We start from the raw sequence: 17,109 nt of genomic DNA, 5'->3' as shown, positions 1-17,109 counted from the left end.
TCACCCCCACCCCCACCCCCACCCCCACCCCCCACCCCCCCCACCCCCGGTACCCACCCCACCCCACCCCCCCCCCCACCCCCGGTACCCACCCACCCACCCAAGTGCCCGGTTCTTTATTTGAGAGTCTGGCCGGCTATTCCACTGTCGGAGCATTGCAACTGATCCTGATGCTCTCCTCAGCGCTGCTCCCCTGCCCCCCCCCCCCCCCCGCCCCCCCAGGCCTCCGTTCCAGTAGGATTCATCAGATAACGATTGGGAACGGGAACCCTGGGTGGTTTTCCCTGCCCATGGGTCACCGGGAGCTGATTGTGGCTGAATTCCAGTGAGTTAGAACGTTTTTGATTTATTTATTTTTCACTCTCGCAGTTTCTGAGCCAAAATGGATGAGATTGACCCGGGAACTCGGGGGGCGGCTGGAGATACAGCGCACCAGACCCCGGGGAGTAAGCACGGTGTCGCCCTGACCTTGGGAAAGCCTTCGCTCCACGCAAAAGCCACGCTCCTGGACAGTGGCGAGGACGTAGACACGACTAATGGCGACACGGACGAGGACGACACTAGTGATCTCCCCTCTCTGGAAGACATTGGGCTCCCCAAGGAACCGGAGGGCCGGACCGGAGCTGAAGAAAGTTCAGACCCCAACACGAGGAAGGTAAACGGAGAGGTCCAGAGTCGAGCAGCAAACCTGGACGGTGCAGAGATACCAGACGAGGAGGTCAGGGCTACAGGTCCTGGGTATGGGCAACTGCTTCTCAAAGTCCAATGTGTAACATTCCCCCCACAGATCAGGCGTTTGCTGAGGAACACTCTGGGGACTTGAGCCCATAATCCAGACTGACACTTCAGTGCAGTACTGAGGGAGTGCCGCACTGTCGGAGGGTCAGGACTGAGGGAGTGCCGCACTGTCGGAGGGTCAGTACTGAGGGAGCGCTGCACTGTCGGAGGGTCAGTACTGAGGGAGCGCCGCACTGTCGGAGGGGTCAGTACTGAGGGAGTGCCGCACTGTCGGAGGGTCAGTACTGAGGGAGCGCCGCACTGTCGGAGGGGTCAGTACTGAGGGAGGGCTGCACTGTCGGAGGGTCAGTACTGAGGGAGGGCCGCACTGTCGGAGGGTCAGTACTGAGGGAGCGCTGCACTGTCGGAGGGTCAGTACTGAGGGAGTGCTGCACTGTCGGAGGGTCAGTACTGAGGGAGCGCCGCACTGTCGGAGGGTCAGTACTGAGGGAGCGCTGCACTGTCGGAGGGTCAGTACTGAGGGAGTGCTGCACTGTCGGAGGGTCAGTACTGAGGGAGCGCTGCACTGTCGGAGGGTCAGTACTGAGGGAGGGCTGCACTGTCGGAGGGTCAGTACTGAGGGAGCGCCGCACTGTCGGAGGGTCAGTACTGAGGGAGCGCTGCACTGTCGGAGGGTCAGGACTGAGGGAGCGCCGCACTGTCGGAGGGTCAGTACTGAGGGAGCGCTGCACTGTCGGAGGGTCAGTACTGAGGGAGTGCCGCACTGTCAGAGGGTCAGTACTGAGGGAGCGCCGCACTGTCGGAGGGTCAGTACTGAGGGAGCGCCGCACTGTCGGAGGGTCAGGACTGAGGGAGTGCCGCACTGTCGGAGGGTCAGTACTGAGGGAGTGCCGCACTGTCGGAGGGTCAGTACTGAGGGAGCGCCGCACTGTCGGAGGGTCAGGACTGAGGGAGCGCCGCACTGTCGGAGGGTCAGGACTGAGGGAGCGCCGCACTGTCGGAGGGTCAGGACTGAGGGAGCGCCGCACTGTCGGAGGGTCAGTACTGAGGGAGCGCCGCACTGTCGGAGGGTCAGTACTGAGGGAGCGCCGCACTGTCGGAGGGTCAGGACTGAGGGAGCGCCGCACTGTCGGAGGGTCAGTACTGAGGGAGCGCCGCACTGTCGGAGGGTCAGTACTGAGGGAGCGCCGCACTGTCGGAGGGTCAGTACTGAGGGAGCGTTGCACTGTCGGAGGGTCAGTACTGAGGGAGCGCCGCACTGTCGGAGGGTCAGGACTGAGGGAGCGCCGCACTGTCGGAGGGTCAGGACTGAGGGAGCGCTGCACTGTCGGAGGGTCAGGACTGAGGGAGTGCCGCACTGTCGGAGGTGCTGCCTCTCGGGTGAGACGTAAAGCTGTTCAGGTGAATGTAAAAGATCCCACGACACTTTTTGAAGAAGAGCAGGGAAGTTCTCCCCGGTGTCCTGGGCCAATAATTATCCCTCAACCAACATCACTAAAACAGATGATCTCACTGCTGTTCATTGGATGTTACTGTGTGTATTATTGTCAGTCCTGGTTGTTACTGCACTCGAAAGTAATTAATCACATGAACAGTTTGAGAAGTTTCAGAGCAGTGTGAGATAAATCCAAGTGTTTATTTTATTTTCTCGTCCCTTACATTATTTGAGGCTCAAAGTTGGGCAGCCAGCTCCCTCCGACTGGCTCAGTAAATAAATGTGTCGGGGAACTTACAGAGCAGGGAGATCCCAGGGTCGGTCCCTGGCCTGTGCCGAGTGAGCTGATCTCGCTGTGGTGATGGTGAGGGAGCTACAATTGCCCTCAGTATCCCTGTGCTTGGGGGGGGGGTGGGCAAAATCAACCAGGCTCCCCGCTCCCCGCTCCCCGCTCCCCGCTCCCCGCTCCCCGCTCCCCGCTCCCCGCTCCCCGCTCCCCGCTCCCCGCTCCCCGCTCCCCGCTCCTGATCACTGCCTGGTATCCCCGATCACTGCATAAGGTCAGTGTTAGAATTTCTTTGATGTTAGCCTTAATTTTATCAAATGCCTCTCCTTCAGTTTGTTAGTTTTACCTCTCTGTCCAAACACTGAGTTACAGGCGGTGAGTGATGGAGAAATCCCCCTCCCCGGGTGGCACAGTTTCCCACTGGACCGTCCCCTGCAGGTTTGAGGGACCCTGTCCTCAGCCGTGCTCGTGATCATCTCCGCGGTACAAACGACGCGAGCTTCACCTCCACGGTCTTTCCCACAGGGAACGGGCTGCTGAAGAAGAAGGTTCTGGTAGCTGGTCAGAGGGAGGAGCCAAGGCCGCACAAAGGCCAGGATGTAACGGTCAGGCTGAAGACGAGTTTGGAGGATGGGACGGAGGTGGAGGGGGAGCTGGGCCTCTCCTTCACTGTGGGCGATGGTGATGTTATCCAGGTTGGTGCGGGCGGGGATGTTTGCTTGATATACTCGCTGCGGCACGGAGCACGAGAGCTTTGTTTCAGGATCTTTGTTTCTCTCTCCCCAGGCGTTGGATCTCTGCATTCAGCTGATGGACCGGGATGAAGTGGCACTAATTATCTCTGATGCAAAGTATGCTTACGGCAGCTGGGGCAGGTGGGTGCAGAGAAACCTCATTCAAGCTCAGGCATCAGGAGGCGACGCAGGTCACTCAGTGCACCGTCTTCACTGGGCTGCTTCAAAGGGGATTAATTCTCCCCTTCAGTCCGCCCCCCCCCACCGGCCAAAGTGTTGACTCTCCCTGGGGTACGGGTTCCACGGGCACTGACTCTCACTGGGGTACGGGTTCCACGGGCACTGACTCTCACTGGGGTACGGGTTCCACGGGCACTGACTCTCACTGGGGTACGGGTTCCACGGGCACTGACTCTCACTGGGGTACGGGTTCCACGGGCACCGACTCTCACTGGGGTACGGGTTCCACGGGCACTGACTCTCACTGGGGTATGGGTTCCACGGGCACTGACCGCCCTCCGATACCCTTCCCAAGTGGCCATTCTTTACCTCTGAGCCCAGACGGCGAGTGTTGCAGGTGAGCAGCAGGACAGAGCCTGCTGTCCACACACATGCAGGGGTCACTGGGTGCAAACCCCAGGTTTCTTTTCTCCTGCATTACCCGGGGCACTGAGGCCAACTGTAGAACCACCGACTGCTAGGATCAGCTAAGTCAGCCGAGACTGGGGATAGAACCCTGGGGTCGCCTCATGTGGCTGGCTCAGTGACAGACTGGACAGGGCAATTACCCACTAAACCATTGGTTGATAATCTTAGATGTAGTGATGGGGAACTGAACACGTTCCTATATTGGCAGCTGGCACTCCCAGGGCAGGTACAGCACGGGTTAGATACAGAGTAAAGCTCCCTCTACACTGTCCCATCAAACACTCCCAGGGCAGGTACAGCACGGGTTAGATACAGAGTAAAGCTCCCTCTACACTGTCCCATCAAACACTCCCAGGGCAAGTACAGCACGGGTTAGATACAGAGTAAAGCTCCCTCTACACTGTCCCATCAAACACTCCCAGGGCAGGTACAGGGGTTAGATACAGAGTAAAGCTCCCTCTACACTGTCCCATCAAACACTCCCAGGGCAAGTACAGCACGGGTTAGATACAGAGTAAAGCTCCCTCTACACTGTCCCATCAAACACTCCAGGGCAAGTACAGCACGGGTTAAATACAGAGTAAAGCTCCCTCTACACTGTCCCATCAAACACTCCCAGGGCAAGTACAGCACGGGTTAGATACAGAGTAAAGCTCCCTCTACACTGTCCCATCAAACACTCCCAGGGCAGGTACAGGGGTTAGATACAGAGTAAAGCTCCCTCTACACTGTCCCATCAAACACTCCCAGGGCAAGTACAGCACGGGTTAGATACAGAGTAAAGCTCCCTCTACACTGTCCCATCAAACACTCCCAGGGCAGGTACAGGGGTTAGATACAGAGTAAAGCTCCCTCTACACTGTGATATTTCTGCTGCCTTATAGCCTGTTTGCTGTGGGGTTTTCTCCATGGGGAGTTGGGTTGAATCTCACTGGATCTTGGAGCGTTATAACCAGCAGAAAAGGAGAGTTTCAGCCTGTTGTTTTGTGCTGGATTTGTTCCCATCTCCCAGGGGGAGCCTGCGCCAAGCCCGTTCCCCGGGTGATCATCTTGTTTCAAATAAACAAGCTTAGCAGCGCCTCATACATGGAACCGGTTGTGAGGCTGGTACAGTGGGAATTGTGACCGGGAGTCCCGTATATAATGCTGTCTGCGTCCCTCTGCCAGCTCCCAGCCCGTGGTGCCCCCGAATGCCAGCTTGCACCTGGAGGTTCAGCTTCTGACTGTGAGTGAGGGCCTGGATCTCGAACTCTTGACGGGGATGGAGCGACTGCAGTTAGCCAATAAGAAACGAGAACGAGGGAACACCTACTTCCTGCGGACTGAATATGTCTTCGCTATCAGCTCCTACGACATCGCCCTCAATGTCGTAAACTCGAGTTCCAAAGGTAAGTTTAGCACAATCCTCGCTCCTTCAGGTCTTGTTTGATCGGCCCTCAGTGAAAGGTCGCAGACAGTGTGAGGCGGTTATCTGTATGTCCTGGAGGGCTCTGGATTACAGTTATACCAGCAGCAAGAAGGAATATAGGAACAGGAGGAGGCCATTCAGCCCCTTGAGCCTGTTCTGCCATTCAGTGAGATCGTGGCTGATCTGTATCCTAACTCCATTTACCTGCCTTTGCTCCATGTCCCTTAATCCCCTTACCCAACAAAAATCTATCAATCTCGGCTTTGAAATTTTCAATTGACCCCCGGCCTCAACAGCTTTTTGGGGGAGAGAGTTCCAGATTTCCACTCTCCTTTGTGTGAAGAAGTGCTTCCTGACATCACCCCTGAATGGCCTAGCTCTAATTTTAAGGTTATTCCCTCTTGTTCTGGACTCCCCCCACCAGAGGAAATAGTTTCTCTCTATCTATTCTAGCAAATCCTTTAATCATCTCAAACACCTCGATTAGATCATCCCTTAATCACCCCAACAACTACAACTTGCATTTATATAGCGCCTTTAACATAGTAAAACGTCCCAAGGCGCTTCACAGAAGCGATTATCAGAGAAAATTTGACACTGAACTACACAAGGAGATGTTAGGACAAGTGACCAAAAGCTTGGTCAAAGAGGTAGGTTTTAAGGAGTGTCTTAAAGGAGGAGAGAGAGGCGGAGAGGTTTAGGGAGGGAATTCCAGAGCTTCGGGCTGAGGCAGCTGAAGGCACGGCCGCCAATGGTGGAACGAAGGAAATTGGGGATGCGCAAGAGGCCAGAATTGGAGGAGCGCAGAGATCTCGGAGGGCTGTAGGGCTGGAGGAGGTTTCAGAGATAGGGAGGGGCGAGGCACGGAGGGATTTGAAAATGAGGATGAGAATTTTAAAATTGAGGTATTGCTGGACCGGGAGCCAATGTAGGTCAGTGAGCACAGGGGGTGATGGACGAACGGGGCTTGGTGCGAGTTAGGATACGGGCAGCAGTGGATAGATTGGTGGTGAGGCTAATTCTGGAGTATCGCGTGTAGTTTTGATCACCTTTTGTATTAAATATACAGCAACAGAAAACGTGCCAGTGAGTCAATCTACACAGGAAGTTGATATGGTCCAGGGGATACAGGTGCAAGATTCACAAAAATTGAGTGGCTAGAGAATAGGGGAAAAAATCCTTTGTCCCCAAGGCTGGTGACTGTGGAACAGATTCCCAGAGAAGGGAGTTAATTCAAGATCCATTGACACCTTTTAAAAGGAGCTGGATCAATAACTGTTGAGAAAAGGGATTGATGGGGTTAGAGAGATACTGCTGTTTTTTTCGGGGATGGTATTTGGCTGTTGTCCCCTAAGGTTGGGGAAGACCAGGGGCCACATGGAGAGGAATAGGGGTGGAGTCTATGATGGAATCCGACATGGACCTAGGAGGAGGTGGGTGAGTCAGACTATCTCACTCCCTCACCCACCCCTTCTTTCTCCTGTCTCTGTGATGCCCTGCAGTTTGCTGCCTCGAGTTGTTGGAATTCCCCACCGCTGATGACAGTTAGGGGGTTTTAAATTAAATTCACGCTATCTTCCCTTGTGCAATGTAGTCTCATGACTTTCACATGTTTAAAACACAGGAACATACTACACGTATGCTATGTGTTTGTAGCCCATTTTTCCAGCTGTTACTCACGGGTCCCTTTCTCACTCTCCCTGTTCAATGTTTATTTTCAGTTGACTTTACCTTGGAGGAGGAGGCGGAGTTGTTGGAGGTGAAGGTGAAATGTCTGAATAATCTGGCAGCAGCCCAGTTAAAGCTGGAACACTTTGAGGCCGCACTTAAATCCTCAAATGCTGCCCTCAAGCACCAACCAAATAATGTCAAGGCACTCTTCCGGAAAGGGAAGGTAGGCCCAGGTCCCACCGGAGGGTAACTTCAATATTATATACCGTCCTAAATTAATATCTCTTTATAATATATTAAACTTATCTCTCTGTTTACTTCCTGTCAGCTTTTTCTGTTACAAATTATGTCCACATTTATAATGGCAACTGTCTATGTAAACTCGTCACGCTGCAATGCCACCACTGGTGGGAGGGTGTAATTACAATGTGACAAGTTTACATGGGAACACCACCACCTGCACGTTCCCCTCCAAGTCACACACCATCGCGACTTGGAAATATATCGGCCGTTCCTTCATCGTCGCTGGGTCAAAATCCTGGAACTCCCTTCCTAACAGCACTGTGGGAGAACCTTCATCACATGGACTGCAGCGGTTCAAGAAGGCGGCTCACCACCACCTTCTCAAGGGCAATTAGGGATGGGCAATAAATGCCGGCCTTGATGCCCACATCCCATGAACAAATAAAAGAAACCATGAACGAATAAAAAAAAAACATAGGAAGTTTCCTTTATAAATGTGAACACAGGAATTTATAATGGAAATATAAAAATAAGGACAGAATGCTTGACTTTAAATGGGGGACCAAGGTACCTCTGTGAGTGCTGGTTCAGCTATCTGTTAATCTCCAACCCTGCATCACCTGGCCTTGACTCCCCAGGTGCAATGCCATGGAAGATGAACTAGTGTTGGGTTAAGAGTACAGTGCTAAGGTTTACATGTCGCAGTCACCTACAGAATGTGGAGTTCCAGGTCCCTCGATGGCCCTGCGTGTAAATGCACCTCCCCCGTTGTGGTACGGAGACAGACACATCCACATTGAGCTGGGACGTCTGACACTGTTTCAGGCTCTGTAACCTGAACCCAAGCCGTGTTGGTTCTGTTCGTGCTGTGCTGAGCAGTGCTGAGCTTGGTCTGTCTCGTATGACTGGAGCCTCAGTCTCTCTCTTTATTGTCCTCCTTTTCTCCCTGTGTCTCCGGAAGGCTGTGTGTGTTGCTGGACCTGGTTCCATGGTTGCCCTCAGCCAAAGCCAAGTGTGGGCCTGGACATAAGTGTTGGGAGGCTGTTCACCCAGGAAGACGTCAGAGCCCAGCTCTGCGCCAGTTCCTGGCGCCCACACCTACTGTCGGGGTTCACGTGCGATGACTGGACGCTCGCCTTCCCGAAATGGCTCGTTTAATTGTCAAGGATAATGAGTGCCTTTACCACCCCCCCACCCATCCCTGGTTCATTCTCTGTCCCCAGGTCCTGGCCCTGCAGGGTGAATACACAGAGGCCCTACCCGTTCTGAGGAAAGCTGCCAAACTGGAGCCGTCAAACAAGGTGAGCAGGAGGCGGACAGGAGGAGTACCAGCAGTCTCACTCGCAGCCGTCCTTGCAGTGTGGGAGTCTGGGCATCATGGCTGACAGGGCAAAGGTTCTGACAGGGTTCCTTCACGTGAGGAACGGCCCTTCCTCAAAGCACAGCTGCAGTACCAGCGTGTGGTGTATATCGGAGTGTATCTGTGTATATTGGACTGTGTGTGTGTGTGGCGTATATTGGATTGTGTGTGTGTGTGTGTGTGTGTGTGTGTGTGCGTACATTGGACTGTTGTAGGAAACGCAGCAGCCAATTTGCACACAGCAAGCTCCCACAAACAGCAATGTGATAATGACCAGATCATCTGTTTTTTAGTGATGTTGATTAAGGAATAAAGATTGACCAGGACACCGGGGAGAACTGCCCTGCTCTTCATCAAAATAATGGCTGTGGATCTTTTACACCCACCTGAGAGGGCAGACGGGGCCTCTGTTTAACATCTCATCCAAAAGACGGCACCTCCAACAGTGCAGCACTCCCTCAGTACTCCACTGAAATGCCAGCTTAGATTGTGGGCTTAATTCTCTGGAGTGGGACTCGAACCCATGACCTTGTGACTCAGAGGCGCGAGTGCTGCCCACTGAGCCCCGGCTGCCATTGTTCTGACACTCAAATATCTTGTCCAACTCATTCTGTAATTTCTGAGTTGTCTCTTCCGAATCTGGTCTCCTCCTAGTTTGGGATCATCTTCAAGTTAGTACAAGTTCCTGAATCCAGATCATTATGTAAATTAGAAACATTCTTGGTCCCAGCTTTGACATCCCCCACTCTGACATCACTCCAATAACCAGACTCATTTCTTACCCTTCACCCAGTCTATTACCCATTCCCAGGGCTTACCCTGAATCCCCACAGCTTTGAGTTCAGCTAAAAGCCTTTCATGTGGAACTTTGTCAAATGCCTTCTGGAAGTCTGCATATCGGGCATCCCAGAGTCCACTTGGGTTGTCATTTCCTTAAAGTAGCCGAGGATCTGGTTGGGCGGGATCTTCCCTTTCTGAATCCACGCTGACTGCTGTTAATCAATAATATTTTTTGCGCTCTCCTAAAAGTTGCTCTTGCTCCTGAACTGCAGGCGATTCAGGCCGAACTCTCCCAGCTGGTGAGGAAACAGTCGCGACAGCGGAACGTGGAGCAGGCCATGTATAGGAAGATGCTTGGAGATATGGCGGTGCCCCTCTCTCCTCACCTAGATCATCATGGGTATGTAAATTACAAGCTTCAGTTCAGATTTCCACTCTGCACGGGAGCAGATTGTGTCCCCATGGAAATATCAGACGGGTACCGTGGGGGTGATCTTCTGAGATTGGGGCTTCTTAATGGGACAGTGTAGAGGGAGCTTTACTCTGAATCTAACCCGTGCTGTACCTGCCCTGGGAGTGTTTGATGGGACAGTGTAGAGGGAGCTTTACTCTGTATCTAACCCGTACTGTACCTGCCCTGGGAGTGTTTGATGGGACAGTGTAGAGGGAGCTTTACTCTGTCTCTAACCTGTGCTGTACCTGCCCTGGGAGTGTTTGATGGGACAGTGTAGAGGGAGCTGGTCCTGGTCTGGTAATGAAACCACCTTAACCAGGAACTGAAACACTGACTGCTGCCAGGACGTCGTAGGTCATAAACTGGCCTATTGGCTTCAATCGCGCAGGATTAAAGATTTCATTTTTAAAACTTTACGCCATTACTTCTCTTCCTTAAATCCTCCAATCTCCTCACTGCACTCCCACCAAACACTCGTCCCCACTCTGCGAAGTGAGAACCCCTCCCCCTGGCTTGGGGAAACCAATGCTGTCCGTTTGGGGGAAAGGGGGAAACTCTCATTGTCTTGTGGTGTCTGGTGCGAGTGGCCTGCTCTCCTCTGCTTTTACAGAACATTCCGTGGAAGTGGCTGTTTGGAGCGACCATGGTAGCTGTCGGAGGCGTAGCTGTGTCCGTCATCGTTGCTGCAAGAACCTAACGTTTGGTCTCGGGCCAGGAGCCCCCTGATTAACGGGGAGTGGGGCCGCACCAAAACTCTTACAGGAGCGGGCCTTGTCATTGCTGAATTTAAATATATTCTCCTCCCCTCCAGAACATTGAGCCTCATATTGCTTCAGGTATTGTAAATAAAGTTAATCAAATCTAGCGGCCCATTCCCTGAGGGTATTTGTCCTTTAATGGCTAATTTGGAGCATGTGATGGAATACTGGCTGATGATTGGTTGGTTAATATATAACGCTATGTTTTGATTTGACGTTAATTTATTTCTCAGGGGGGTCAATGAAGCTTCCTGTCAAGTGACATTTATGTAAAATGTTTATATAGTTATAATAAAATGTTTATATTGAACTCAGTGTATGGTGACATAGGGACAAATGCGGAGTGGCTATGGTGCAGGCTTCAGGGAACAGAATGACCGACCTGCTCTGTCCAGGATCGGAATCATCGATCACCCATTGACTGTTTTAAAAGAAGGAATGTTCCCTTTTGCCTTGGCAGCAGAGAGCAAAATAATTGCTGAGCCAGTTAGATCCTGCCTAATTTACTGAACTCTCCACCTGGGGGAAAGATTAAATAATGTCCCCACTTATGGACATTCTTATTAATTTGCTAATGCCAGTGTTCTGAATCTTACAGCAAGAAGGAGGCCATTCAGCCCGTTGTGCCAGTGCTGGCTCTTACAACTATCCACTTAATCCCAGTCTCCTGCCCTGTTAATGTTTTTATCTATCAAATATTTACCCATTTTGCCTTTTTAAAACCTGTTACGAATTCTGCATCTCCCACTATTTCGAGGGGGAGGAGTCCACCGTCGAACAGCAGCAGTGGGTAAGAAGAAATGCTCTCAATTTTTCCCGTCATTCCTTTGCTGCTGGTCTTAAATTTATTCCCTCGCGTTACTAACCGATGAAATGGTATCTCTCAATTTGCCGGATCTCTCAATTAGATTCCCCGTTCTTGTGACGAGAGGCTCAGTTTCTCGTCTCTCGTCCCTGGAATCAGAGTGAATCTCTTCTTCCCCCTTTCCATAGCTCTCTGTCCCTAAAGTAAAGTGTCAGTGTGACGGATTAATCCCGCTCCAGAGACGTGAGCACGGAGGGAGTGGTGCGCTCTCGTGCCTGCCCCAGACACTTTGTGTTCACTCCAACATTGACAAGGGACAAACACAAACAAGTATCACATTTATTTATATATAAAAAATGTATTTTCTTCAACGGTGGGGAAATGGTTACACATTGGGGGAGGGGGTGGGAGATCCACTGTCTCGACAACGTCAGGAAGGACCCCCAAAGTCCAACTGATTCGACAGCCTTCTCATTTGGGGGGGGAGGGAGGGAGGGTTTAATTAAAAATAAATCACACAGACCGGATACATAAACGTGTTGGCGATGCCGCAGGGAATGGTCATTCTTACTCTCTGTCCAGGCGGTCACTCTCACCCCCTCTCTGTCCAGGCGGTCACTCTCACTCACTCTCAGCCCAGGCAATCACACTTTGTCACTCTCACACCCCATCCAGGCGGTGAGCTGAGGGGAAAGAGCCGTACAACGAGAGGGAGGCGTTAAACTGGTTCATCGAGGTGAGCGTGTAAAAAAACAGGGCACTCCAGGATTGACCAGTTGCCTCCTCCCGGACCATCAGCAGCTACTTTACAGGCCGTCAGCTCCCTGAGGAAGATCCGACAGTGGGTCAGAAAACCTCCGCTGGACCTTGGCCGGAGTGGGTTTGACCTCGTCGGTCTGACCAGCGACTTCGAGGGCCAGGACCTCCCGCGCTGAGGACGTACATGGAGCGGACGTTATCAGAACGCCGCGAGGGCAGCTCGCGCCGCCGGACGGCGACTGTCGTGGAGCCAGGACGCTCGGAGACACTGCCCGCGCTGCTGACCAGGCCCGGGGGCAGTTTGATGTTTCGTGTGGGCAGCGCGGGATTGCGCCGGGGAAGCTTGATGCTCGCGAGCATGGAAAACGCCCGCCGATGTACAGCGGGAGGACGAGCTGGCGGAGACACGGGTTCAGCCGGAGGGACGACGCGCTCTGGGTTGGTGGGCGGAGGCCGAAAGCCCGGTCTTCCTGTGAACTGAAACACAGCCGGACCTAGAGGGAGACAAAAAGAGTTTACTTATTTACACCAATCAATTTGACTCCCGTCTGCCCCCGGCGCCCGTACGCGGACTCCCGTCTGTCCCCCCTCGGCGCCCGGACGCGGACTCCCGTCTGTCCCCCCTCGGCGCCCGGACGCGGACTCCCGTCTGTCCCCCCCTCGGCGCCCGGACGCGGACTCCCGTCTGTCCCCCCTCGGCGCCCGGACGCGGACTCCCGTCTGTCCCCCCTCGGCGCCCGGACGCGGACCCCCGTCTGTCCCCCCTCGGCGCCCGGACGCGGACTCCCATCTGTCCCCCCGGCGCCCGGACGCGGCCTCCCGTCTGCCCCCGGGTGTACTGAGCAATACGCAACAGTCGTGTGAGGAGCTTTTACTCTTCCCCCACCATCACTGCAGGTAAAAGAAACTTAAAAAGACAAGTGTACAAGGTTGCAACCTACTTTTTACTGACCTCCCGGACTCCCCTTGCCCCGGTCGATCGTCGAGTAGACTCTCCATACTGAGCGAGGCCTCTGAATCCACATTTTCCTCATCAGAGCCCCTCTGCTCCAGCTCTGGCAGCTCCAGGGTCAACTGATCCCTGCAGGACGGAGCAGACAAGCAAAGAGCTCGTTATTGTGTTAGCCGGGGCTCAGTGGGCAGCACTCTCGCCTCTGAGTCAGAAGGTCGTGGGTTCAAGTCCCACTCCAGAGACTCGAGCCCATAATCCAGGCCGACACTCCCAGTCCAATACTGAGGGAGTGCTGCACAGTCGGAGGTGCCGTCTTTCAGATGAGACGTTAAACCGAGGCCCCGTCTGCCACCTTGGGTGGACGTAAAAGATGCTGTGGCCACTATGTCGAAGAAAAGCAGGGGAGTTCTTGCTGGGCCAATATTTATCCCTCAACTAACATCACTAAAAGAGATTATCTGGTCATTTGACGAATTGCTTTTTTGTGGGATCTTGCTGTGCACAAATTGACTGCCGCATTTCCTACATTACAACAGTGACTGCACTTCAAAAAGCACTTCATTGGCTGTGAAGCACTTTGGGTCATCCTGAGGTTGTGAAAGGCGCTATATAAATGCAGTGTCTTTTTTCCATCCCCGGCCTGTGGGTGTTTGTCTCCCCGCCCCCCCACCCCTGCAGGACAGGGCGTCCCGTCCTTACCCCACCCCCCTCCCAGGACAGGGCGTCCCGTCCTTATCCCCCCCCACTCCCAGGACAGGGCGTCCCGTCCTTACCCCCCCCCCCCCCCCCCCCCCGCAGGACAGGGCGTCCCGTCCTTACCCCCCACCCCCGGACTGACCTCTCCTCTTTTATAGACTGGATTCGCTCGATCAGGATTTCCTCCTCACGGTCCATGTCTGTGTCTGAAGGTTCTTCCTCCTCCAGGCTTCCCAACTTCGGGGGATTCTCCTCAACGGGTTTCGGGCTCCGAGGTCCTTTGCTCTAAAATGAAAATGGTCGTAGTTACTGAGCTCCCTGCGGCACCAGGGTCGGGGCCTCAGGTTCCATCGGGGGCCGGTGTGGAGCAGGGTGACGATGGGAACCAGAGAGCCCCTGGATTGTTGGGGGTGAGGACAGCCAGGGATCCTGATCCTGATCCAGTGACTCGAGTCGGCGAGTGGACAGGGTGTGATGCCCCCCCAGGCCTGAATGTCCCGCTGCTGCTCACCCTCTGGACTCACACTCGGGCAGCAGGGGTGGGGGGGGGGGGGGGGGCTGTACCTCAGGATGAGCCTTCGAGGGGGTGGGGGAGGAGGGATTGCAGAACTGATTATACAGCTTCCAAAATAAATGGTCTCCCCCACCCCCACCACAAGCAGTTCCACAGGTCTGTCTCCCCGGGGTGGTGCCCCGTTCCTGGCTGGCGGGGGGTTGTGTGAGGGTGAGAGGAGGGGAAGCGGAGGGGGTGGGAAGGGACAGGGGTGGTAGTGAGGGGGGAGGGGAGGGGGCGGGAGAGGGGGGAGGGGAGGGGGCGGGAGAGGGGGGAGGGGAGGGGGCGGGAGAGAGTGGAGGGGAGGGGGCGGGAGAGAGTGGAGGGGAGGGGGCGGGAGAGAGTGGAGGGGAGGGGGCGGGAGAGAGGGGCCTGCTGGTCTCCAGTCCGATGCTGGCTATAGTGTCATCTTGCTGGGATTTGCCCCACACTTTGAGGGAGTCAATCTTCCCCCTCACCATGTGGCCAGGGAACATCTGGGGACAATGACTAACGCACATTGTCCCCGCTTGCTGCCACTCTGAAGGGGCAGAATGTTGCCCAGAACAATGGGAACAGCTGGGGGGCCTGGAGTGAAGAATCTGGGCTTCTAATCTGGGAGTGTATGGATCACAGTGGACAGTGTGAGGGTTCAGGGGGCAGTGGGGGGGGGTTCCTTGTGAGTTGGCATGCAACACACACAAACACTAGACATGCGATGCAAACGGGCTGATGCTGGGGATGGAGGTCAGTGCCAGGTGGGTTTGGGTGACATGCAAGAACCATGGGAATGAAAGCAGAACATGCTGAGAAAGGGTCAACCCAAGCAGGCCAGTACCTACCAGCACCCCATCGTATGGAGCAGAGAAACCGACTTCAAGAGGCCAAAGCTGAGAGCGAGAAAGAGAGAAGGGGAAAGAGAGAAAGAAAGCACGAAACTCAGTCCCAATCAGATCACGGTCACAACCAGGTGGAAAATCAGGTACAAAACGTCAACAGAGCAAACTTTTCAACCACTCCCCTGGCAAAGGACCAGCCCCTGCCCCCAGGTCATTCCAGCCCATCCTCTTGGACTCCCTCAGCACCCAGTTCAGCCCCTCCCGGCTAAATGGCCTTCTCCCGTTCCTGCAACAGGCTCGAGGGGCTGAATGGGCCCTCTCCTGTTCTTATGCAACAGGCCCGGGGGGGCTGAATGGCCTCCTCCTGTTCCTGTGTAATAGGCTCGAGGGGCTGAATGGCCTCCTCATGTTCATAAGGACATAAGCAATAGGAGCAGGAGTTGGCCATTCGGCCCCTCGAGCCTGCTCCGCCATTCGATAAGATCATGGCTGATCTTCGACCTCAACTCCACTTTCCTGCCCAATCCCCATATCCGCTGATTCCGTAGAGTCCAAAAATCTATCTATCTCAGCCTTGAACATATTCAACGACTCAGCATCCACAGCCCTTTGGGGTAGAGAATTCCAAAGATTCACAACCCTCTGAGTGAAGAAATTCCTCCTCATCTCAGTCTTAAATGGTTGACCCCGTATCCTGCGACTATGTCCCCTAGTTCTAGACTCTCTAGCCAGGGGAAACAATCTCTCAGCATCTACCCTGTCAAGCCCCCTCAGATTCTTATGTTTCAGTTAGATCACTTCTCATTTTTCTAAACTCCAGAGTATAGGCCTTTCTTGTGTAATAGTATCGAGGGGCTGAATGGCCTCCTCCCGTTCCTGTGTAACAGTATTGAGGGGCTGAATGGCCTCCTCCCGTTCCTGTGTAACAGTATCGAGGGGCTGAATGGCCTCCTCCCATTTCTGTGTAACAGTATCGAGGGGCTGAATGGCCTCCTCCCGTTCCTGTGTAACAGTATCGAGGGGCTGAATGGCCTCCTCCCGTTCCTGTGTAACAGTATCGAGGGGCTGAATGGCCTCCTCCCGTTCCTGTGTAACAGTATCGAGGGGCTGAATGGCCTCCTCCCGTTCCTGTGTAACAGTATCGAGGGGCTGAATGGCCTCCTCCCGTTCCTGTGTAACAGTATCGAGGGGCTGAATGGCCTTCTCCCGTTCCTGTGTAACAGTATCGAGGGGCTGAATGGCCTTCTCCTGTTCCTGTGTTCTGAAGCCCAGTTAACGAGGTTTTGCCGATTTACCCGCAGGAGCGAGAGGCGTCGAATTGCGAGCTGCTCTGCCGTCTCCAGCTGGGTGATTTCGTCCATTTTGATTTTGTATTTGCGCATCTGTTCAGTGATCAGCAGCTCCACACACCTGGCAGCAAAACAGGGAGAAAATCCCATCAACACACACCGCACAACAACTTGCATTTCTACCGTGTCTTTCACCACCTCAGGACGTCCCAAAGTGCTTCACAGCCAATGAAATACTTTTTTTGAAGTGTAGCCACTGTTGTAATGTAGGAAACGCAGCAGCCAATTTGTGCACAGCAAGATCCCACAAACAGGAGTGAGATAAATGACCAGAGAATCTGTTTGTGATATTGGTTGAGGGATAAATATTGACCCAGGACACCGGGGAGAACTCCCCTGTTCTTTTTTGAATAGTGCCGTGAGAGGGGAGACGGGCCTCCGTTTAACGTCTCATCCAAAAGACGGCACCTCAGACAGTGCAGCACTCCCTCAGTACTGCACTGAAGTGCCAGCCTGGATTATGAGCTCAAGTCTCTGGCACAGGGCTTTTGATTCAGAGTGACTACAGCTTTTATCTTCATCATCTTCAGATGTGCGATACGAGTGAGAGGGACAGGAGGGTTCCTGATGGCTGAGCGGATGGACTTTGCGGAACTGAGCCACACAGACCAAGAAGGGCACAAGGTTCCGTGAAATCTTACAGCACAGAAGGAGGCCATTCG

General features: G+C 53.9%; 2 protein-coding genes across 2 annotated transcripts in view; one reads left to right on the top strand and one right to left on the bottom strand.

The window, feature by feature from the left end:
* Window positions 1–255: 255 nt before the first annotated feature.
* LOC137307516 (peptidyl-prolyl cis-trans isomerase FKBP8-like) lies at window positions 256–10,825 on the top strand. Its single transcript, XM_067976844.1, is given in 9 exon segments — window positions 256–731; window positions 2,985–3,154; window positions 3,246–3,334; window positions 5,009–5,229; window positions 6,971–7,143; window positions 8,387–8,464; window positions 9,576–9,672; window positions 9,675–9,703; window positions 10,368–10,825. Coding segments are annotated over 9 exon segments (1,293 nt in total). The 5' UTR covers window positions 256–382; the 3' UTR covers window positions 10,455–10,825.
* An 820-nt stretch (window positions 10,826–11,645) lies between these two features.
* The window catches only part of LOC137307515 (unconventional myosin-IXb-like), a 48,073-nt gene continuing 42,609 nt past the window's right edge, over window positions 11,646–17,109 (bottom strand). Inside the window, 6 exon segments of the mRNA XM_067976843.1 lie at window positions 11,646–12,252; window positions 12,254–12,573; window positions 13,021–13,160; window positions 13,870–14,012; window positions 15,102–15,149; window positions 16,394–16,508. Of these exon segments, the coding sequence (XP_067832944.1) occupies window positions 12,127–12,252; window positions 12,254–12,573; window positions 13,021–13,160; window positions 13,870–14,012; window positions 15,102–15,149; window positions 16,394–16,508 (892 nt within the window). The 3' untranslated portion in view covers window positions 11,646–12,126.

Source organism: Heptranchias perlo, unplaced genomic scaffold (genome assembly GCF_035084215.1).
Source record: "Heptranchias perlo isolate sHepPer1 unplaced genomic scaffold, sHepPer1.hap1 HAP1_SCAFFOLD_1025, whole genome shotgun sequence".
Classification (NCBI taxonomy): domain Eukaryota; kingdom Metazoa; phylum Chordata; class Chondrichthyes; order Hexanchiformes; family Hexanchidae; genus Heptranchias; species Heptranchias perlo.
Note: the sequence above shows the minus strand (reverse complement) of the source record. Positions and strands in the feature narration are given on the sequence as shown.